Raw genomic sequence first — 23,181 nt, 5'->3', positions numbered from 1 at the left:
GCATTGGACCTTTGTGCCAGTGGGGCTGCACATTGGTTCAGGGTCCTTGCTCATGGATCTGATTGCAGGATTAGAACCGTCATTGGTAACACAGATAAGGAATTAAAAAAAAAACAGATTATATTAATTCAATCATTTTCTCAAGTTTACCTTTGCAGATACTTCTCACAGAAGACAACTAAATGCCAAGTTTGTATTTTTGACTTTAAGTGTTTTAACTAATTATGTGCAACCTCAAAACAAACAAAACCCTGCACTTTTTTTAAAAGCAATTTTCTTAAAGCCTAAAACAAAGGGCCAGATCTTCAGCTGGTATATACTATATCTGAGGTGAGGAATTGGCCCCTTCTTTCCATACTCAGAAACTCAGAAAGGTTTTCTATAAACTTAAAAAATAAACTGTTTTAGTTGCTTTTTGGCTGAGAACAAGTGTAAGAAACTTAAATCCAAAGGGTCATTTTTTCAGAACATTATACCTATCTGAAAATATGACCTTATCATCAAAGTACTTTCTTAAACCAGAATTTGATAATTGCTATTGTAAGCTGTAATGTAAATGTGATTGATAACATTGTTCTCAAACAGAATATTTTTAAAGGTTTCTGGAAGAGATCTGTTGATTTTTAACTTGATTTCCTTTGTGTGTGTCAAAACCCTAATGTTATTTAAAATATGGCTAATATATATGAGTTTAGAAGAATATTCATCTAAGGAGCCAATTGTTCAATGATCTCAGCATGGGGCTTATTGCGAGATCAGTGCCTTATATATCATACTATTTTATTTGTGTGTGTTTGCATCTGCAGTTTTTTGGCAGCTACTTAGGTTTGCAAAAAAGATGTTAGAAGTGAGCAACGTGAAAAGCGCTACTTTTATGTTAAAAAATCCTGCATTGTTCTAAATCTATATTTCAGTCTGAGAAATTCAACTATAATCAGGGGTAATTGGTGCCTATTAGAGATAGCTAGATCCAGTGTATAGAGAACTCACACATGAGGTAGGAGGACAAAAATCTTCAGCTGGAATGGTTAAAGACCGATTTTTACATAATAGCAGAACAATATCCCAGGGCTTTGGAGGTACCAGTCCTTCCTCTTCAGTAATTAGAGAGTCCAGAATTACAATGTTTAATTACTTGCAAAGATCTCTTGTCTTTACTCTATTTTACCAACCAGTGGCCTTGATCCTGCAAACATTTAATCAAGTATGTACTTTTACTCACATAGGACTACTCACGTGTGTAAAGTTGCCCGTGTACCTAAACACATGTAGGACTGGGGTGAGAGTTTGAAAAATTTTCTCACTGCCCTCTGAATTTGGAACGTGATTTCATATGTCTATTTACACACTACTTTACATGATACTGTATGTATCATTTGATATGCTCAGTGAGTAGGAAACCAATATCCTTAAATTCAGTTATTTCTCTCAAAGTTTGAGACACCAAAACTTTGACACATTTCTTTGAGATCGAATATTTGACTCTTTCACAAGCAAACAGAATAGTGACTGTCAGTTGTCAATATCCCAGGCTGCCCCCTTGCTAACGACTCAGTCCTTACTTAGGTAAAACACCTAGACTAATTTTCTTTTAAGTGGCCTCTGAATTTGGGGATCTAATTTTTTGGCTGTCCAACTTGAGAACCTAGGTTCTGATTTTCCGAAAGGTCAGTGGCCCATGCTCCCAATAAGTTAATGGGCGTTGCATGCTCTCTGGACCCTTGTGTCTGAAGTTGGGCACCCTAAGGATGCAGCACCCAAAAATCAGTGGCCACTTCTGAAAATCTGGCTGCTGTTGACTTCAATGCGAGCATGAGGTATTAACTCACTCACTTGGGAAGCTGCCAGTCAGGTTCCACAAGGAATCCTGGCAAGAAAATATTGAATAAGAGAGGAAGGAATACTGTGAATTGTGGTACAAATTAAAATTATCTGTGACCCAAGCATCAGCTCTTAGATCTCAATGAGATAAGTGCCTTAGAAGTACCTGAAAAACAGAGGAGCAGAAAGTTACCCAGAATCACACAGTGAATGTGTAGCAGTGCCAGGAATAATCCCTGACTTCCAGCCTGGTGTCCTGTGGATGGACCACGATGTCATAGAAAAGGCATTTTGCTGTCTGTCCATGGAGCATTCTTACTCTGCTATACACACACTACATACTATAAAAAACTGTGCAGTGAGCATCTCCAAACAGTGTCATACACATTTCCTTAAAAAGAAAAGGAGTACTTGTGACACCTTAGAGACTAACAAATTTTAAATAAACAAATTACACTCCATACGGCTAAATTCAGTGCCTTGCATAATGACAGGTTTCAGAGTAGCAGCCATGTTAGTCTGTATTCGCAAAAAGAAAAGGAGTACTTGTGGCACCTTACAGACTAACAAATTTAGTCTCTAAGGTGCCACAAGTACTCCTTTTCTTTTTGCGAATACAGACTAACAGGGCTGCTACTCTGAAACAACACATTTCCTTGAGTACCACCATCTGTATTGCTCCACCATGACATGGCCAACAGGGAGTGGAGCAATGGATGTTACAAAGTGCAAAATAAAGCACTTGAAGCATCTTTAGACACAGGCGTTTGCTGATTTCAGAGGCTTGAAATGTCAAGGTTATTGTTATTTTAAGATATTAAGTATAAAAAGGAGGAAGCCTTTGTATGGCTACCTTTATCCTGTTAAGGTTTAATCATGCATTGGGCATGCAACCATGCTGGCTACCTAAGAAAACATCGGTCTGTCTGAGGTGATGTAAAAAGGGTGGGTAGATTTCAATCCACAAGAGAAGCAAACCTTTATGTTCTGCAAAGTGTGAGGTAGGGTCTGAACCTGCATTTCTTAACCACCCAAAACTCCCATTGGCTTTGGGCTCGTATGTAATTCTGGGATAGTCAGATAAAACTGGAGTTTTAGATAACTTTAATAATGAGTCAGACCTTAAATAAAAGCTGTTGCTATTCTTCATGAAGAGTGAGGATGCCAGGAATACACACCTGCACAGACTCACATGCTGCATACACGCACATACAGAGACAACAATGCAGGTTGTTACAGTAAGAAGCTGACCTCCTTCCCCTATTTATAACAAATGTATCCCCATTATACTTCACAGTGTCCACGCACAAGCAGAGAAGAGGGAGCCAAAAAAATGGCCACTATATTTATTTTTAAAAAGGAAAGAACTGACATTTTTTAATGTTAAAAAATGATTCCCTCCATCACTGAATGAATGTCTCTGACATCAGTTCCTGATTTAGGTGAATTAAATAATTCCTTTGTGTACAGGGACAAGTGTGCTAGTGTGGATAGAGGAATCATGTTCCTCACTGCTGCACTTAAAATACCAGTGTATGTGCGTGTGCATACGAAACAGTCTGAGAGTCAGAAGACATGCATTTTCTTTTGGGCTCTGCCACTGACTTCTCTTATGAGTCTGGGCAAGTCACTTATGGTCTCTCTGCCTGCCTTTCCCCACTTGAATAATGTTTTTAACACTCCCCTACCTCCCCCTGGTGTTGCAAGGTTAAATTAGTTAATGTTCTGTCGTGGTCAGGTGGCACCGCGTTGAGTGCCATAGAAATGTGTGTAAACAAACAAAAAAAAAGGTGTGCGTCTCTTATTATTCATGAGAAAAGAATGTATGATAGCATGGCCTGTGGTGCGTGGGTTTTGTTATTATGAGTTTTGAATGGCTGCAAAGTTGTTCTGTGCACAGGTTGCTGGTGGGACTGGCCCATAATTTGTATGGTGCGCTGGGAAGCTTCAGGGTAAAAGGTGTTCTGTAAATATAGGGTATAATTTTATCATACAGGATAGGGTAGGATTAGCTATGCTGCATGTAAGGACCAAGGGGCAGTTGCAGAGAGTGAGGGAAATTTGGGGGACATAGACCAGTCCTATTAATTCTTCTCTTTCACAAGAACTAAATAAACTCCAAGGGAAAAAATAAAACATTGAAAATTGTATGCAAAAAAATCTGACTGCCCGCCACAAACCCTGAGCCAGAAGCCAAATCTTTGCCACTGTCAGTGGGCAAGATGGGCCGCTGCCTGGGCTGGCCAGCTCTGTGCCCCACTTGTGGACTCCATTTCCCATACTCCCTTAGTGCCCTAATGTATTCCGTGCTCAGCCCGGCTCTGTGTGTGTGTGTGTGTGTGTGTGTGTGTGTGTGTGTGTGCTGCTCCAGTCCCTCTGAGAGTGGAGGTTCATTCACTGATTAGAGCCAGCACTGAGAGGCAGCGTTGCTCCTTCTCTCACACCAATTGAGTCTCTTGATCTGTTCCCTGCAATCCAAGACCGCCTGCAAAGCCGCCCAGGACTTCCAATACGACCACACTCTGCTCCTGCTTTCCCGAGCCTGAAAAAGTGTAGCCGTCTCCAGAGGAATTTCCACTGTGAGTACTGGAGATCACAAAGGTGTGTGTGTGCGTTTGTGTGTGAGGGGGGCGGGGGCAGCTTGTGCTGGGCAGGAGCCGGGGCTAACTTTGGAGGAGAGGCTCTCCCGCGGCTTTCTCCCTGGGCTGCAGGGACCCTGAGCCGAGCCCCGGAGGCCGGTGCCCTTTGATTTTCCTGCAAATCCGGACTCTCTGCAGAGTCAAACTTTGCGTGGCAAGTTTTATTTTCCCATGCAGGAACTGCCGCGAGCTCCTGAATCCCCCCACCACAGGCAGCTGGTTAGTGGGGTCCGGGATTGGAGGGGGGGGGGTCGAGTGGCGGGGGGGAGGCTGGGGGGGATCATAATGATAATGGGTTAAAGTCCGATCAAAAGAGAGGATCCAGCCCCGCCGCCCGCCTCATCCTGCTGCAACCCGAGAGTTGCCGCGTCTCTGGGACCATCCCCCCGATTATTTTGCGGGGGTGCTGGTGATGGGGGGGGGGATGAGGACCAGTGGGCACAAGGGGGAATCAGGTGCCGGGGCAGAAGGTTTCCAAATGCAACCGAAAATGGTGCGGATCAGGTTTAATTCAAAGCCGGTTATTTTAAACCGTATTTTATTTATTTTTTTGCAACCAGGGGAGTTATTTCCTGGCTTTCCCTCGCCGTCCGCGGGCTCTCGGGCTGCCTTTGCGCTGGGCAGCCCCCGTTTCATTTCCCAGGGGCTGCAGAACCAAACCAAACCAAAAACTTTGTGAAAGGAAACAAACAAATCTTCTCTCCACGCGCCTCCCCCCAATCCACATCGTTTTATCTTTTTTTTAAAAACCAGACTTATTTCTGTGCGGTTATAACAACAGCGTTCCCAGCCCCGGCCGGCTCGGCAGCGCGCTCGGCACTCGGAGTAGCTTGAATCCAAAGCGTTTCCCTTTGGGCAACCGCGCAGCGCCCGTGTGAACTTCGATTTCAATCCGGAGCGGAAAATACACACCCCGCCATGGAGGATTGAATTGGGGTTTTTAAACGTACTTTGCAAATTACCATTTGTGGTGATTTTGGGGCACGGGGGAAGTTTGTACAATCCCCCCCCCCCGCCCCCGCCACTCCTCCCCCGAAAGACTCGCCCCCAAACCGCTCTCAGCTGGGAATCAAATTCACGAATCTCGGCGGGACCCCAAATACTTGTTCTCGCTTTATTCTTGAAAACAAAATAAAGGACCCGAGTCCGTGTAAACAGTCAGCACAACAGGCTCAGATCGCTCCACATGTGAAATGCACGGTCGAAAATCATTTGGCCGGAGGAGGTGAAATGAATTGAGCGTGTTTTCACTGATGTCCTAGAGAAAACTTCCTGCATCACCCGCGAGTGCTATCAAAAGATTACAAGATCTGAATCCTTTTTAGAAAACTTCCTCTCCCCCCCCCCGCAAAAAAAAAAATTAAAGCAGGGAAGTCCGTAAATAGGTTGGAAGCGTGGAAAATAATTCTTCACCTTCAGCTCTAAATACATAAAAACCATCTGTTTTGCCACAATGAAATCATTAGGAACTGTCTGCTTAAAGAGTTGTATTGAATGCTTCTCCTTCCACACAGGAAATGTGTATGGTAAGTGATTGTTGCAATAAATTCAAACAACTCTAGTCATCCTCACATTTGATGATCTTTGTTTCTGACCTTTTTTTAAGTGAAAAAAGTGCATTTAATGAACTGTAGAAATTGGGATGGAAAGGCCCCCCCAACATGAAAAGAGCAAATAATTCCGAAGAAGACAAGAAAAGCCTGTCTCCGTTTCTCTGCTCTTCCCTGACCTCTCTTTTCCCGACTTTATAACATTATTTTCTGCACGATATGATTTGTTGCATTTAATGAGAATATAGCAAAGGCAGATCGAGGCAGAGAAAGGGGAGAATACAGCGAATTTCCCCACATTAATGTCCTTGTTCTGCTCTGGGGCAATGTTTTGTTTCTGACCAAACGAAATGAGCAGGATTCTCCCTGAAAACCCTCGCCCCAGACGGGGGAAGGCAAACACCTGTTTAATTTGCAGCTGGAGAAAGTCCAGTGGCTTTTTGTTTCGTGTTGTTTCTAATCTAAACCTTGACACACCCCCTTGGAGGGTTTTTGGGGGGAGGGGGGTGGGAGTTTGCGGGGGATGAAAATGTGAACTCTACAGCAATTAGTCCCATTCAGTGCGATCAGGGAAGTCCCCGCCGACTGCATACATCTGTATACACTTTGCAATGAGCGGACGTGGAGGCAAAGAGCACACAAACAACCCCAAACCCACCCTAAAACCCACCCCCACGTTGTCGTCCGGGGGGTTTGTCTGGCTGTAGTTTGGGAGCGATGGGAGGACTGTTCCCTAACAATCGCAGGGCGGCTCATGTAAAACCCCCCGGTTAATTTCTCTTGTGCTCATGCCCCAGATGGGAGGCTGCCCCACACTTTGCCCCCGGCCAGCCCCAGCGCCCTTGCGAATTCCCCCTTGGCTTTTCAATTTCATTTTGAAAAATTGCGGGGGGTGGCGGGGGAGACCTTTCTTCTTCCCCCAGCTGCTGGTTTCGCCCGTTCGCCGCCTGCTGATCGTGTTGGTAGCGGGGCCAGATTTTTGCAAGAAGTTTGTAGCAAAACCAAATCCGGGACAGGCTCTTCCCTAGCGAGGAGAAACGGGGCGACATTGTTTCCCAAGAAGGCAGCCGATCGAAGCCGAGGGGGTGGTTTCTGGTCCCCAATGCCTTAAAATTGCACCGATGCGTTTCCACTTCCAGCCGAATCTGCCTCGGCTCCCCGGGGTGGCGTGGCCCTTAGATTTTTTTTCTAACCCGCTTTTCACAGCAGCTGCTCCTGCGGGTGGGTGCCTGCAATTGGCATATTGTGCACATATTAAAAAATGAACTGTTTTTCCTTTGCATCTTAATCCACTGATGAGATCTCTTCTGTGTTGGCTTTCTAGCTTGCATTTGTTTTATTTTTTATGAGGAAATCCAGTTTAGTTCAAATATATAATCCATTTGAGCACTTAAATCCCCAAACAGCTGGCATTATTTTGTTTTATAATCTTTGGCTTTTCTACACAGGACATATTTATAAATTCCTACTTGACATTTATGGGGGGGGAGAACTTTAATGTAAATGTGTGGTATGATTTTTAAAAAAAAATCTGTCCTAATTTCCTCTCTGTTTTTGCTAATGCTTCGAAGCTTCTTAAATAGTGTGCCAATTAATTATTTTAAGACATTTGTTCCTGGAAGGAGAAAAATGTTATTTTGTCCCTTTATTTTAATTTCTGGTGTTTGGAAATGGTTGAGAGACCACAAAAATGCAACCTGTTGTAATAAACAAAGTAGTGTGTTTTATTTATTTTAATTGATAGCAGAGAAGTGGTTTGTTGATTGAAACTCTTAATGCTTTAAGATATGCACGTTTTTTATTCTTTCCTTCCAGGCTGATTAGGAAAGAGGTTTTTATGCTCATAACAGTGGTCAGCTCTATTTTCTCCACTCACACAATATTTGTGATGCCTGCTAAATCCAACCTGTCATAGATTGACTGATTTTTGTCTGTCTTTCTCTTTACCTAATTCAAACCAGTGTTACAATCTTTTATAAACAGAGGAATCAAACTTGAGCTAGAGATTACTGATAAGAAGTTGTTCCTTGGTGAGATATTTTTTAATGGATCAAACTTAAGGCTGTTGATTCAATTTGTCTTGGTTTTGGCATATTTAACCTTGCAATTAGTATGCTGGCAATTTGTGTACACCTTAAATAAGATGTCTTTAAAAAATTCTCTGTATATCAGAACAGTCATTTAAAAAAATTAAAAATCACAGTATTTTTTGGTCTGTCCATCTTACTTCGATGCCTGGTAGACAGTTTATGTAGCTTCATAGATTGATCTCTACTCCCTCCATTCCTTGTTTAGTTAATTCAACAAAGACTTTTTGCAATCTGTTTGGAGTTTGTCTGATGCCGTGGAAAAGTAGCTGCTGATTTATTTGGTTGCTTTTCGATTTCTGTCTCCAGCCCGTCTTTTTTCCTCCTTTCAGTGGGGATGTCAGCTGTTATTACTTCCTATTGATCCCTTTGCAAAGTGAGAAGTGAACTAAAATTAATGTCAATTCCACTGCTCAGATCAATAGCTGGAGTTATTTTAATCTGGATTTGCAGGGGGTGCTAAATTAAAAAAAATCAGCATAGAGGCAGAAAAGTAACAGTTACTTACTTTGCCTTGTGCCCACTACCTTACAGTCCCCCAAATGGTCCATCAAGCTGATTATCCTGCAATCCATATTTTTTTAATTAAGAAGGTCAGTTAGTTTTCTTATTTTGGGTTCTGTATTTAAACCCATGACATTTTGACATCGGGAGTGTATTAACTATAGATTTTCATAATGACTGGTCCGCTGCAGTCTTATCTGTACATGTTGCTCATGGGGGGGAGAGAGAGAGACAGAGAGAGAGCGAAAAAGGAAGTGGGAGTTTAAAAAAAAATTAAATTTGGCTGGGTGAGATATTGTAATGTGTTGATTTATTCCCAGCATAATGAAGTTTGCAAACGAATAAGGCGGCCGGAGTGATTCACAATATCCTACAGGAGTGTCAAGTGTTGCGACCAGAATACTAATTTATTAAATACATTTAATGTCGTGAGCTGATGGAACAAGTAAAAATAGAAAAAGAGGCAAAGAGGCAGCAATGGTGCTGCCTTTTTTTTTTTGGAAACCATATTTTCCAATGATCTCTTAGCCCCACTTACATATTAATGATAGTTCATTTCTGTGTGAGTGCTTGTTTATTTGTATGTGCGCATTAATTTTTTTTATAGCAGCCTGAAAAAAACCCCAATAACCCAAAATTCACTTGTGGATGCAGTTTTGTGCCTGTGTTTTGTGTGTGTGTGTGTTGATCAGCTTTCCTGAAAGCAGCAAAACAAGTGTGTCCAGGCTGTCTGTGCTTTTACATGCTGCCCTTGGCATCTCTCTCTCCCTCTCCATGGCTAGAACTTGACAGGAAAGTTATTTAAAATTTGGAAGAGAGCAAACCTGTTAATGTGAGATACATAATCTGGTAATTTAGCAATGATGTCTATAAGGAAGAGTGCCAAATGAGGAAGCCGAGAGATGATGTCCACTCATCTTTACAATTAATAACAGTCACTGAAGCGTTTGGGTACAGGATGGGAGAAAGGAAATATTATAATTGGACTACATTAAAGCCATAGACTGGATTTCATACAGTTTGTTAACCTAGGCGCCTTCATTCATGGAATACAAAAGGCACTCCATTAGGAAGAGACTCTTTCAGTAAGTTTTATTTGAGATGTTTGACCCTCTGGATTTAAGAGAGACAATTTGTAACAGCTTTTTATTATTATATGATTTTCTTAGCCCTTTGAGCTCTGGAAGGCTAGTGTGTTGTTTCAAAGTTACAGTTCTTGTATTTTAAGAAGGGTCTTGGGGCCTGAATGGTAGGCAGCGGAACCTTAAAAGAAAAGGCACTAGATTGATCGGGAAAGAAAATACTAAACCAAACCATTACAACAGAACACTCAGAGAGATACAGAAGGAAGGATTTTTCTGCCTCTCGCTCCGAGGGGGTTTGTGGCTGCACGAATGGATCTGGCCAAGCTAGGAGGCTCAGCAAAATGCAAGCCAGAAATTTTGTTAACATTTTCCTCTAAATGTTAATGGCACATACAGAGCAGTTTACAAATCTACTTAAGAGCTAGTGCATTAGGAACTAAAATTACTGATGCGTACTCCGCTGTCCCCGACCCGAAAGGCAGACATTTGCAGAGATCACATGGCAGAGGCACCCATTATGATTTTAAATATTGTCAGAGACGCCAGGCATTTTATTGATGAAGTCTCCGCTCCTTTAAAAAAAAAAGAAAGTGTGTGCATGCTCTGTGTGTGTGTGTGTGTGTGTGTGATATGATTATGTAAAATGTATACCTGCATATGTGTATGTACCTACACATACATAATGTGTGAGACAGACACATTACACACATTCCTTATGCATCATAGGCAGAATAAACAACTGTATAAATGTTTATTTCTGTTCATGTAATTATGTACAATAGATATGATATGTTTTACATATTTTAAATTGTGATGATCAGTTGTGGGGAATGTCTCTTAATTTTAGACCTCGCCTAGATTATTGACCTGTGGGGATATTTATATTACAAATAGATCCTTTATACTAATGTCTTTGGTAGGATTTTTCCCTCTGTCATGTGAAGTGGGCCAAAGTTGGTTCCACCCGTGTGTGAAGCTGTCTATTGATTTTCGTGAATGAGAACATTGGTGCATGGCTGGGCCATTGGTTCTAATGCATGTGGCCTTCCCACTACATGTAATGTACAGAAGAAGCAAGTGCAAAAGCCTCACCACTTGTGTTCTCTCTTCCCTTCTGTTTCTCTGCAGCTTCAGGACGGCGATGATGCCTCAGTGATCTCCCTACTCCAAAACCAGGCCTCGCTTGACTTTCCTTCCAGGGAAGATTGTTCACCTTGTGACCCTGCTGAGGAAAGAGACTCCGATGGACTTACACCGGGCAGCCTTCAAGATGGAAAACTCATCCTATCTTCCCAACCCGCTGGCATCTCCGGCTCTGATGGTCCTCGCCTCCACTGCTGAAGCCAGCCGGGACGCTTCCATCCCCTGTCAGCAGCCAAGACCCTTTGGAGTCCCGGTATCAGTGGATAAGGACGTGCACATCCCCTTTACTAATGGCTCGTATACTTTTGCCTCCATGTATCACCGGCAAGGTGGGGTGCCAGGAGCATTCGCGAACCGTGACTTCCCCCCATCCTTGCTACACCTCCACCCTCAGTTTGCACCCCCCAACTTGGACTGCACGCCAATAAGTATGTTGAACCACAGCGGCGTTGGGGCTTTCCGCCCCTTTGCCTCCACTGAAGACAGGGAGAGCTACCAGTCGGCCTTTACGCCGGCCAAACGCCTGAAAAACTGCCATGACACTGACTCGCCCCACCTGCGCTTCTCGGATGCTGATGGCAAGGAGTATGAGTTTGGAACCCAGCTCCCTTCCGGCTCCCCTGGCTCACTCAAAGTCGATGACACAGGGAAAAAGATCTTTGCCGTCTCTGGCCTCATGTCTGACCGGGAGACCTCATCCAGTCCTGAAGACCGAAATGACAGATGTAAGTACCTCCGTTACCCCTCTCGGCTTTACTTTGCGATGCCTTGTTGAGATGCTCAACAGGTGCGTCGTTCTGTCGTGCTGCGGTTCCTGCTGAAGGAATGGGTGCAATGTCCTTTCCTTCGTGCTGAGTTACATGATAAAATGGTGCCTTGTTTTTCTTAAATGGACATTGACAGATTTCACGGTAAGGTGTATTGGAAGGAAACCATTTTCAAATGCACTTGCGGGAGAGATGCCGTTCTCTCTGCTTGAAACTGGGGCAGCTAAGCATGGAAAGATGTCTGTGCCTCAAAGCAGGGAGATATATTTATTCTGTGTGTGTGTGTGAAAGCAGGGAGATATACTCTGTGTGTGTGTGTGTGTGTGTGTGTGTGTGTGAAAGCAGGGAGATATCCTCTGTGTGTGTGTGTGTGTGTGTGTGTGTGTGTGTGTGTACACACAGAAGGGTGCATTTGTAGTATACAACTAGAACTTTTTTCAGGGAGCTTATCAGTTAAAACTGCACCCACTGCTCCCTTTAATATTTTTCCTCTGACCGGTTCCTCACACGCTCAGTTCTTATATCTAGGATATCAGCCTTCAAGCTTTGCTCCTCAGAACAGGATACAGTTCCCTTATGTGTTATTTCACGTAATAGTATTTTGGGCACTCAAGCTCTTTTCTAGAGACATAAAGCTGATTACGCTCTTATGGCTCAATAAGTGACCACCAAAATAGGCTGTGTACTTTCTCTGGAGCCCCACTTCGCATGACCACTGAAAGGCTATCTGTCCCTTCACAGATCAGCAATTGAACTGAAGCAAACCTGTCTAACGTACGCTACTGTAATAACTCCTTGTTCTTCAGTCACCTTTTCCCTCGCAGTATCTCTGCTGGAGGAAGGCAGACCCCAGTCTCCTCCTTTCATGAAAAGCTGAACCATTCAGTGTGGGAACACCATTCTGGGGAGCTGTCTCGGGAGAAAAGGGCCTGCAATCCCCTACTTCAGAGCAATAAGATGTGGCAACATTTAGCTGGAATGATCTCCTTTAAACACAAACGCTTAGTTCAGGTGCCAAAGTGGTTTTGTTTTCACGTGGGCCCCTTTGTACATTCTTGTGGATTTTCTTTTTAAAAAATTGTTATTATTTTGCAAAGAAAACTGCAGCGCGGCTCCCCCGCTCCCCTTCAGATACTATTTTTCTTCTCCCCTTTATGATGCCGAGGAGAGTAATAGAGATGTTGCAGCTCTCTCTCCCCTGTCGGCACTGCTTCCTCAGGCTGTCTCCTTGAATTAGGCGCTGTGTTAACTTACCAGCACTAAAAGGTATCTGCCTAAAACCAGCGTACTTTTTCAATAAAAGTCATCATTAAATCAACCTGCCTTGTAAATCCATTGCTCTTTGGTTTTGAAATATGCTGCCAGTGTGTCTTTATGTCAGCGTTTGCAAGTGTGAGAAGATTCCCACTAAAGACAGAAGCCTTGTGCTTCTCACAGCACAAATGTGGTCTCTCCCCCCACCTCCCTCCTATATTACTTTCTGTGCAGTAGAACTGCTTTCCTTGTTCCGTGTCTTCTCATCAGTGTTGTTAATATGTAGGCACAGCTGTTGTAGGTGGAAGCATGTAGGTGGGGGTAGAGCTTTCATTTTGGGCGGGGGAAGGAAGGTGGGATCACAATGTCTAAAGATATCCTGTGTTGATGTTTATGGATCTCTCCCCCTTATCAATATAACCTGGATGTGGAAATGAAGCTTGCTCAAATGAATACTTTGGGAGATAACAACGGAAGAGCAGGTCTGCTAGCAAAATGAATTTAAAGAGCATCAGTTGCTGTGTATCTTGCTAGCAAAATCCTGTCAGATAGCTGATTTAAAGGAGTAAATCTGTTAAATGAATTAGACCACATGTAGCACAGCAGTGGACAGAACAGCAGACACAGGCACATGCTCCGATATGGAAGGGATAAATCTTGTCTTCACCAAGACTGTGTGCTCTATGTGGGTGCTGCACTTCTGAAAAATAAATAAGTACTTCACAGAGGAGTAAGACTGCTAATGGAATGTACGCCAATGCATTGGCTTCCCCACGCCCACTGGGAATGATTAGACAGGGAGATTATAATGAGAGAGGCAGAATAACAATTTTGCAAGGTGCTTCAGAAACTTGTGAACATGTGAAAAGTCCCCCCCCCCTTTCCTTAGAAGATAAATAGAAATTGGTTAAAGTGATTAGCCTTTGCACTAGAGCAAAATGAATGCAGGCATTGCAACCAGCGGGACAGAGTGCTGACTAAAATATTAGAGACAAACTGTTATTATTTTTGTTTCTAATGCCTGGATTAATTTAACTCTCTGGCTTTTAAAGTTTGTTTTAATATCATCCCAGGTTTTAGACACAATTGCTAGCATAACCATCTATAACACTGCCTGCATACACTTTAGATGCATATTAGCACAACATCCATTCATGTTTCATTAATCTTAAAGTTATAAAATAAGTACCAGGACAATTTAAAGTAAATTTGACCTTCCCTCCTTCCCATCATATTTAGCTGTTGCACCAAAGAGCATGTTTTCTATGTATGTCAGAATCTTAAATATGTTAACACAGTGGGTTTATTTACTGTGGGGATGGGATTTTAAAAATGTGTCTTAATTATCTTTATATGGGAGTTTTTAGAAAGGAAAAATTTGAGGGCTGACATGGCTGACTGGTTGCATCATGGAACCTGTCATGTTCTGAGACATGCATACATACTTGCAGGTTTCTTTATGCTTGTATGTAAAAATATATTTAAGGGTTTTTAAAATTTCTCATTATTGACCCTCAGGAAGTTTCTTGGGTACCTTGTGTGAACAATGTACATAACCCTTTGGTAAAGAAGGATCATAGTGTAGGGTCCATTGCAGGGAAATGGTTCTGTGGACAAGCTTCTAGGCAAAAGTGTACAGACGGGCGTAATTAAACTCCATCAGATCAGCAAAATCTTTATGTATTCAATAGAGGCTCTTCAGAATTGCGGGATTCAATTGTTTATTTGTATTTTTCAAAATCCTGAAAGGGATTAGACCATGCGATGGGTGAATGACTTCACTGCATTACACACGTCCCTTGTACCATCACAAACAAATATTTTCAAATGGGTTTTTAAATATTTTTATACTGTTCTAACTTTAGAGATGATTTTCTGAGAATTTTTTTTCTTTTTCAAAAAAGGAACCCAAAAAATATATAACAGTATGTCAAGCCGTAAATGTATAGTAGCACCGACGGAACCCACTCTATGCAGAGCTATATCCATATGCAGATAGAGATACTCTGTGTGTGTGTGTGTATATACACGCGTACCCTTGCGACTACATTCTCATTCTAATTACATCACTATGATCAGGATCTGGCCCCTTGATGTATGTATGTGGGCTAGGAGAGATCACATATTTCTCAGAGAGAACCACCGTTTTATTTTTAAGTCAGGATGTTGCTTTCAAATTCTGTGTGTATGTTGGAGCCCCAAGTCAGACTGCTAATGAATTATCGAGGCATGGATGGAGCGTGTTCGTGTTAATGGTCATTTTGTAAATTTGTTAGAGTTTTTTTGTGTTTGGGCAAGTTGCCTGTGACTGTAAGATGCTGCTCTCGGGATGTCGAGAGAGGCTGTGCGTGCCATAGGAAGCACGTATAAAAGATATACTCAATCCAGGGAGGAGATGTAACTGTTTGTTTAGACACATGCTTTGGACAGGGCCGTTCTGTTTAGATGCTCACTGGGAAGATAATTATATTTATAGAACAGTTTAGGCGCTTCTTGTACAGTGTGAGTTACAGACACTGACAAACACATAATGTATCTTCATTAACGTAGGTTTCCAGCAGCAGTGGAAGTAAATGTGACGTTCCCCTGTGTGATAGACATCTATAACCCCTCTGTGGAAATGATCCCCAGTTTTATTCTGGGCTTTCTAATAAAAAAACGTCATGATTGCTCCTCGCCATCACCACGGCATCACGCCCCTCCAGCAGAGCGAGCCAGCCGGCAGCATCCGTGCTGGAGCCTGGCTGGCTTGGCAGAGATCTCTTTGCCTGTTGCAGTGCAGAGCTTCTCATTTAGCCTCCCCAGAAACGACGGTCTCCACCGCACCTTGAGATGCTTCCAAACCCTCCAGAGTCCACATTTCAAGACCTCAACAGCGATCTTTTTTTGGAGATCGTCCACTTATTCTTTATAATGTGTTTTCATCAATATGCTGTGGAGAAGCCTGGTCTAGTGTTCGAGCACATGAGTCAGGAGACCAGGGATCTTTTCTTCCCGCTCTGCCACTGATTTTTTTTTTGGCCTCAGTTTTGACATCTGTAACATGATAACACCTAACTGCTGAAGTTGTTCTAAGAAGTAATTAGTTAATTTGCCAGTACTTTGAGATCTTTGCTCCTCTCCGGCAACTTTCATCCAAAGTAGTGATGGTATTTATTCATATTATTTTTACTGTTACATTAAAATAAATAAAAAATAACTTTGATTATTGGGACCCTGTCAATTTGATCAAGGTCCCGTTTCTCCTCCCTGCGATTATAGCTATGCCTTAGTATGGAAGGGAGTTTCTCATTCCAATTTAGAGTTATTTTTTTGAAATCTCTAAAGTGTAGTTAGTTCTAGCTTTTAAAACTAATGATTTAATATTTATAAAGTGCTGTGAAAATGTAAATCTCTGTTCAGGTGCTAAGCATTACTTCTGTTATCAGAGTTTTCATTTCTGAATAATTGTTCTAAATGGAACAAAGATGGCCTTTAGAACAGGTCTCAAGCATAAACCCAGGAGTGCACAATATGATCTACCCTCTTAGGGCATATGCCTGTCTGTGTTTGTGTTTACCTAGTAGGACCTACGCTAATTGGTAAGTTTTGTGTAGGAGTGTGTGGGTGGAGGGGGTGTCTCCTCTTTGAATTATTCTATGGCACAGCAATGGATATGAGGGGGAATATTCACTGCTGAATGAGCAGAGCTGTTCCTACTCTAATCACCACTTTCCAGATAGGTTAGAATAGGGGCCTAAAACAAAGTGAGGCTATGTTGTTAATAATCATCCATGACCAGGTGAGATCGAGTGCTTAATACAGCTCATGAAATAATACAATAAAACAAGTGGAACAATTACATTTCCTGTGGGGGGGGGTATAGGTAGATATAGAGAAGGCCACATTTCTATCTCTGTTACACCAGTGAAAATGCAGTGAATTCAGTGGAGTTACTCCGGATTTTCCACTGGGTATGATGGAGATCAGAACCTGGCCCTGCGTTAGCTGCGGGAGTATACAGCAATCTTCTTCTTTTTGTTTTTTTGGCAACAACCTTTCTGTGCCCTCGGCAAACTGTTGCCGAGACTCCTTTTCATGCTGTTTGGTTTAATTGTCTTGTTGGGATAAAGAAATGTTTGAACAGCTAAAGTGGGGAAGGGCTGGATGGGAGCAGCCCCTGCCGGCTGCAGGGCCATCTGGCCTGGCTTGGATCCGTCGGTCTCCAGTTTATATTCCTCTTTCTGTTATTCGGGGCTATCTTGCGCACTTGGAATGTCTAATCACCATGGTGAGAAAACGGACACTGCTGCCTCTTCCAAACCCTCCCCCCCTTCCCTTGCCATCAATTGTCATGCAGAACCGATCCAAGTGACCGTTTTACTGGCAGCCATCATTTGCCGTCTTCGCCTGGCTCTGGGCAGAAGGATGGATTTTAATTGATCATTTGGGTGGGAGGGCTGGGGCTGTTTTCTCCTCCAAAATGTTTCCCCTCACCACCTCTGCCACCACGCCATATTTCCTGTGAGCTCAGAAAAGCCAGCAATTTCTTGTGCCCTCGTCTTCCTTTCGGACGTCTGATAGCTGGCTTATGTGGCACTCCAAAAGGCTTATAACAGCAGTTCTGTGAGCTCTGAGCAAAATGTAAATGACATATTTATCTGTCTACAACTGCAGAAATGGGCACACATACAGTAAATATTGATCATCCTCTTTTGCTCTGTGTGTGTATATGCATATGTATTTATTATACAGTTACAGGACAAACTCTGAATCTCACTGGTTAATTGGCAAACCAAATGTTTCTAAAAAACAACAACAAAAAAACAAACAAAATCCTGATGGCCAAATCCTGCTTCTCAACAAAGATTATATCAGAGGCTGAGTTGGACTGAAGTCTCATTAATCAGATTTAACTGCTTTCACAAAATTATACAAAGGAAAGGGGAGGCTGACCTTGTGGTTAAGGCATTGAATTGGGTGTCAGAAGTCCACAGTCTTGCAGTGATCTTGGGCAAGTCTCTGAACCTCAGTTTCCCCATCTATAAAATGGGGATAATACCTACCTACCTCTCAGCAGCTTGTACAGTGCTTTGAGATCCTCTGATAAAAGGCACTATGTGTTATTATTATTAATATAGTACGGTTAGAATATTATGTACTAATATTATCCATTACAGCTAAACTTCAGTTATTAAAGCAATGGCCAAAGCGCACTTAATGAGCCAGTATCCCAGATAGTTAAAACATTGTTCTGTTATTTTATTTGCTAACTTGCAGAATTTAGGAATTAGCAGTGGAATTTCCTACTTGTTCTGCATGGATGGTGTAAGGAATTAGTAGGGTTCTGCTCTGTGTGTGCGTGTAAGTGTGAAAGACCAAAAAAAGAAAGAATAAGTATTTTTGCCTTCATTATTTTTTCTCTCTCAGCTTTGCTGGTCTCAGAAACTTTCCTGGGCATTTCTTGGACATTAACTGTCAGGAGGGAAAAGGAGATTCGCAGACGTTCAAACTAACAGACGTCCAAGGGTCCAATCCTGCTCCCTAAGGTTGAAAGCCTACAAGGGATGGAGTATATTTAACATCTGGGAGTTTCTGGAACTCTTCCTGAGAGAAATTTTTTGAGGCTGTCTTTGAGCTGATCGGTGCCCCTTGGTTGATTGATTTCTTTTGGACACATCACATCAGCAAAATTAATTTTTTTCCTCCTTCATGCGCCTCTCAGGGAAGCTGAAAAATGGTAGAATTATGTTTTATACTAGATTTTATGATTCACCTCCCATCCTTATTTGGTTAATATCTGCAGGAATAAAATGTATTCTGTGTATGCTTGTTTAATACTTGATTAAGGTAAATAACTGCCATCTAAAATCTGCCTAACCCTAATCTGCATAAAGAGCACTGCATATGAGTATCTGCATAGAGAATGCATTATACCCATCTGTATACTATTAGTCTATTTTTATTGAGGATTTCTGATGTAAATATACACTGAGGGCAAAGTTTTCTTTTAATACTTGTGCATGAACAAAAAGCAGACACTGAAAGCGAACTGTAACAATTTTTATCCAGCAATTCGTGTCACTAACGCTCTTCCTCCATGTCTGTTTGTTTGATAGCCTATGAATTTTCCACTCTCTCCTCTTCAAGAGAGAACAGCAGATTTGGGGACTTTTGAGGACATTTAGCTGCTGTGCAGAGAAAGTGAAATTATTTTTAAAAATATATTTCTAATTGGGACATCAAATCCTGTAATGGGAGAGTATATCCTTATGCAATGCCCCCAGAAAAGGGCATATATCTTTTTTTCTGGGTTTACATGGCTGGTCTGTCTCCCCTCTCTGTGTGTATCTGTCACTGTATGTACATCGCAAAAAGAAAAGGAGTACTTGTGGCAGCTTAGAGACTAAAAAATTTATTTGAGCATAAGCTTTCGTACTCCTTTTCTTTTTGCGAGTACAGACTAACACGGCTGCTACTCTGAAACCTGTATGTACATGTAGCTCTATTGACATGTGGTAAGCATGGTATATCATGTTTGTGCATATAAACGTGTGATCTGTAGACCTTCCAGTTAACTAACAGGAATAATTTACTGATATGAGTTGGATTACCCCACACCCGCTTCCGAGTGGTAAAGTATTTTACTGCCGTATGGGTCAAATCTTGCAGTCCTTATTTAGGGCTCAATCCTGCAGTACCGTACCCACAGGAATTGACCTACCCGGTGGTGGTCTCCTTTTACTTACACTGGTGTAAATCAGGAATGATGCCATTAAGGTCAATTTGATTTACATCAGTGCAAAACTGGTTTGAGAGGAGAATCTGGCTCATTGGCTTCTGTAGGATTTTCCAGGTCAGGGAGGACTAAATGTGTAAGGCTTTGCAGGGTCTCGTCCTTTGAAGTCCTATCTGCATCTGTCATCTTGTGTGTGTGGTGGTGGTTTTTTGTTTTTCCTCTTTAAAACATTGATTGTGGTTTTGTAAACCAGTCATTCTCCAAAGATCAGGGTAACGCTCTCAGATCCTTCAACTGGTTGCAGTCATTTTGTACTGTGGCAATGCACTGAGTTACAGGAAAGGGGAAAAGTGGGGTTGGGAAAGAGTGGGACAAAGAAAGATTTAATGTTCTAAGTGCTGGTAGCTCCGAGAAAAAGGAGAGAGTCTCTTGCTATCCATCTTTCTTGTCTCTTTCATTAGGGTGAAGCGATTCTTAGAGTTCAAGTTTGGGGACAGCATCATGGTATTTTTCATCATTTTAGGACACTACTAAAATCACTTTTGTTTAAACACCCTCTGTCCTCTGTTTCTGGAAACTTGAAACGGAAATCTGCTTTCTTACCAGCCTCCCTCCACTGCACAAATATACTTTATTCTTGTGGGTTGCATGTGAGTGTTCGCTTTATGGTATATATTCATTTTCATGAGAGAAAATAAAGACCCTAAAAACTTTCTTTTGGAGGGAAAATATAAAAACTTATACAAGGATTTTGTACAGATGCAAAAGACATTATCAGTTTGTCTGTTTGTCTGCTTGTGGTATCATAGATCCTTATGAATTTGTTCTTGTCAGAAGACCAAAACCAAAGTTCTAGATTTGCAAAGACATGCTGGTGTAACCCTGCTGGCTTCCTAAGTTGTTGCTGATTTACACTGCTGGAAAGGAAAGTGGTCAGGCCAGCAATACGCTTTAGCTACATGCACTACCTTAATCTGCGGTTTCACAGGGGTGGCAGGGCTGCCACAGAATGAGTGTGCCCTTCAGAGTTCTCTCTTGAACAATTAAGCAAAAAGTGATTGGACATCAATTAGTAGGAAAACAATGCATTTATGGGACAAAGGCACATTGTAGCATCGACCCCCAGCTGCACCAGGTCTTGTAAATAGAACGAGAAGTCAATCAGGAAACTTGAAATGAGCAGTTACATTTCACTCTGCTGGACTTTTCAGTGTGAATCATTTTGATTCTAATCAATAAAATTTAACTCCACAGTGTCTCTCTCTCCCTTAAACCAATCCTCCTTAAAAATGACTCTCCATTTTGCTACTTTTTTTTATTTCACCCATCTCTAAAACCCACAACTCAAATGCTGTTTCGTGTGTGAAATTGTCTGACCTGCAAAATTCTCTGCTATACGGCGCCACAAGATAGTCCTTCAGCAAAGAGCCTGTTTGGACTGTAACATGGGCATAAGGAGAGTCTGGGAATTAGACTATTCCTTTTTCCTTACCTTTACATTTTAAAAGTGTTTTTAGAGGGCTCTATCAAAGTCCTAGATTGGTGGCTGTGTGGCTCAGAGGGTGGGACACTGAGTCAAGAGAGTGGGGTTGTAATGCTGGGTGTGACACCTTTGGCAAGTCACGTCTCCTCTCTGTGCCTCTGTTCTATTTACATTGCAAGGTGTTTGGGGCAGGGACTGTCTCACTGGGTGGGTGGGACTGTTATGCAAACAATATACAACACAAATATTCCACTAGCTGAGTATTATAAAAGCCTTCCAAAGAACAAGCCTCCAGTCCACAGCATAATAAAATCCACTGGAAAACACAGAGGCTTTGCAAGATGTTCTGAAGCTCAGCCAACCCAGGCTCTAGAAAACGAAGAGGCGGGGGATGAGTTCCAGAGCTGAGACCCGCCCCCCCTTCACAAAGAACTCCCTGTCTCCAGCTGCCTCAGGTTAAAACCACAGTGCTCTCTTTGCGTACACTGTGTCTTCCCCAGGGAAGCTCTATCTCCCCATCCGTGCTCCCCACTGGACTCTCCCCACGTGCTGGTGGGGTAAATGTTTTTTGCTGGGACCCTGGTTGGGATTCCAGAGGCCGGCAGCTGAGTCTGGGGCAGAGGTCTTGTGGCTTCCCTGGTCTACCTGGAGGAGATAACATGTGGGCCCATGAGTTGCGGAGAGGGCTCCCCGGGAATCGAGAATCCTCATTAAAGAGCCACCTGCTGCCCAGGCATCCTGGAGGCTACAGCTGCGGGGGGGGGGGGGGGCGAGGGAGTGACTGAGTGACAGACGCTTTGCAGCGGCCCTGCCATGCGGCAGCTTAAGCCACCACTTCGTGCACAGGCCACCCTTCGACAGCCTTGTCTGGTGTGTGCAGGGGCCCGATGCTTCACGGTGCTGAATGTTCTCCACGGCCGCGGCTGGAGAGTGCAGGGGAGGGTGCTCCACAGCAGTGTAATGCCGCTGAGGGGCCACAGCTCCAAGGCCAGTGATGAGCCGGCCTGCAAACCAGTTTCACTTCCAGCCACCGGGGCTGTGATGAGTTGTGAGGCTGGCTGGCAGGCTGTTGTGTTTAACCCTTCCACGGGGGGTGTGAGCGTCTGCTCATCGGGCTTCTTTAATGGGGAGATGGAGGAGCCACCCATGACCTCGGTAGCTCTGGGTGAAGAGAGGGGAGCCGGCCGATCAAGGTAATGGTGCCAGCCTGGGTGAGTTCTTACACTGGGATGCCCCACGAAGGGGAGAGGAGCGTGGGGAAGAAAGGGAGGGTCGGCACCCACACAGCTGCTCTGCCCCTCGCCCCTTATTCCCATCACTGTCTCCACCCTAGGCCTGTACACGCAGGACTCTAAGTGCCGCTGCTCTTAGTAGGAAATTAACCAGAAGCCCAGGTAGCACCGGGCCATGCTTTTCCTTTCTTGCTTGATATTTGAGTTCAGGCCCTGCAGTGCATTAAGTCTGGTAGTATCATCCTGGTCCCAATTACAAAACCATGGCATGTCTGTTCATTCAGGATTTGGATTGGCAGTGGCAGAAGGGCTAGCAGGTCAGACAGGGCATAGGGATGTTGACAGAGCTCTGTGTGTGTGTGTGGGGTGCCTAGACTGGCATAGCTGGGGGACAGCCCCTGCAGATCACGGTATTGGCAGAACTGAGGGGTGGGGTAGGAAGGCTACAGCAGGGGGGCTGCAGGTCAGGACTGAGAGGTGTTAGCAGAGTCTTGTCTGTACGGCTGGAAGTTGTGTGGGACGGCACTGGAATAATGGGAGTGCAGGTCAGTTCGGAGTTAAGTTGGCAGAGCTATGTACTGGGCCCAGGATTGGAACAGCGAAGGGCTGGTGGGTCAGGACAGAGGTGTGTGGGCAAAACTGCCGAACGGAAGTTTGCGCAGCTCATGCCTGCATTAATGAATAGTAACGTTCCCTCCGTGTGAGTTCTAAACGTGACACTGCGTCCCACCCCCTCTTGAAGGTGGAAGCTACAGAGCAGCACAGGGAGAGCCTGATGGTGATCTCACCTCTGTGTAAATCAGAGGGGATGTCAGTAGCGTTACACTGACATAAATCTGATGTAAGTGTGGTCAGGATCAGGCCCAGAGTTTATCCTGCACGCCTGGGAAGACAGGAC

General features: G+C 43.4%; 1 protein-coding gene across 6 annotated transcripts in view; it reads left to right on the top strand.

Moving 5' to 3' along the window:
- The first annotated feature begins 4,180 nt into the window (after nt 1-4,180).
- Nucleotides 4,181-23,181, top strand: part of RNF220 (ring finger protein 220) — a 337,705-nt gene continuing 318,704 nt past the window's right edge. For 2 of the 6 annotated variants that reach the window (XM_038412890.2, XM_038412886.2), the window contains exons 1-2: nt 4,219-4,400; nt 10,815-11,554. In XM_038412890.2, the coding sequence (XP_038268818.1) occupies nt 10,930-11,554 (625 nt within the window). In that variant the 5' untranslated portion in view covers nt 4,219-4,400; nt 10,815-10,929. Of the gene's footprint in view, nt 4,423-10,814; nt 11,555-23,181 lie in introns of all 6 variants that reach the window. The other 4 variants (XM_038412892.2, XM_038412891.2, XM_043520123.1 and 1 more) reach the window with 4 other exon arrangements.

The sequence above is a fragment of the Dermochelys coriacea genome, chromosome 8, assembly GCF_009764565.3.
Source record: "Dermochelys coriacea isolate rDerCor1 chromosome 8, rDerCor1.pri.v4, whole genome shotgun sequence".
Taxonomy (NCBI): domain Eukaryota; kingdom Metazoa; phylum Chordata; order Testudines; family Dermochelyidae; genus Dermochelys; species Dermochelys coriacea.
The sequence above is the reverse complement of the archived record's forward strand: the minus strand, read 5'-3'. Positions and strand labels throughout refer to the sequence as shown.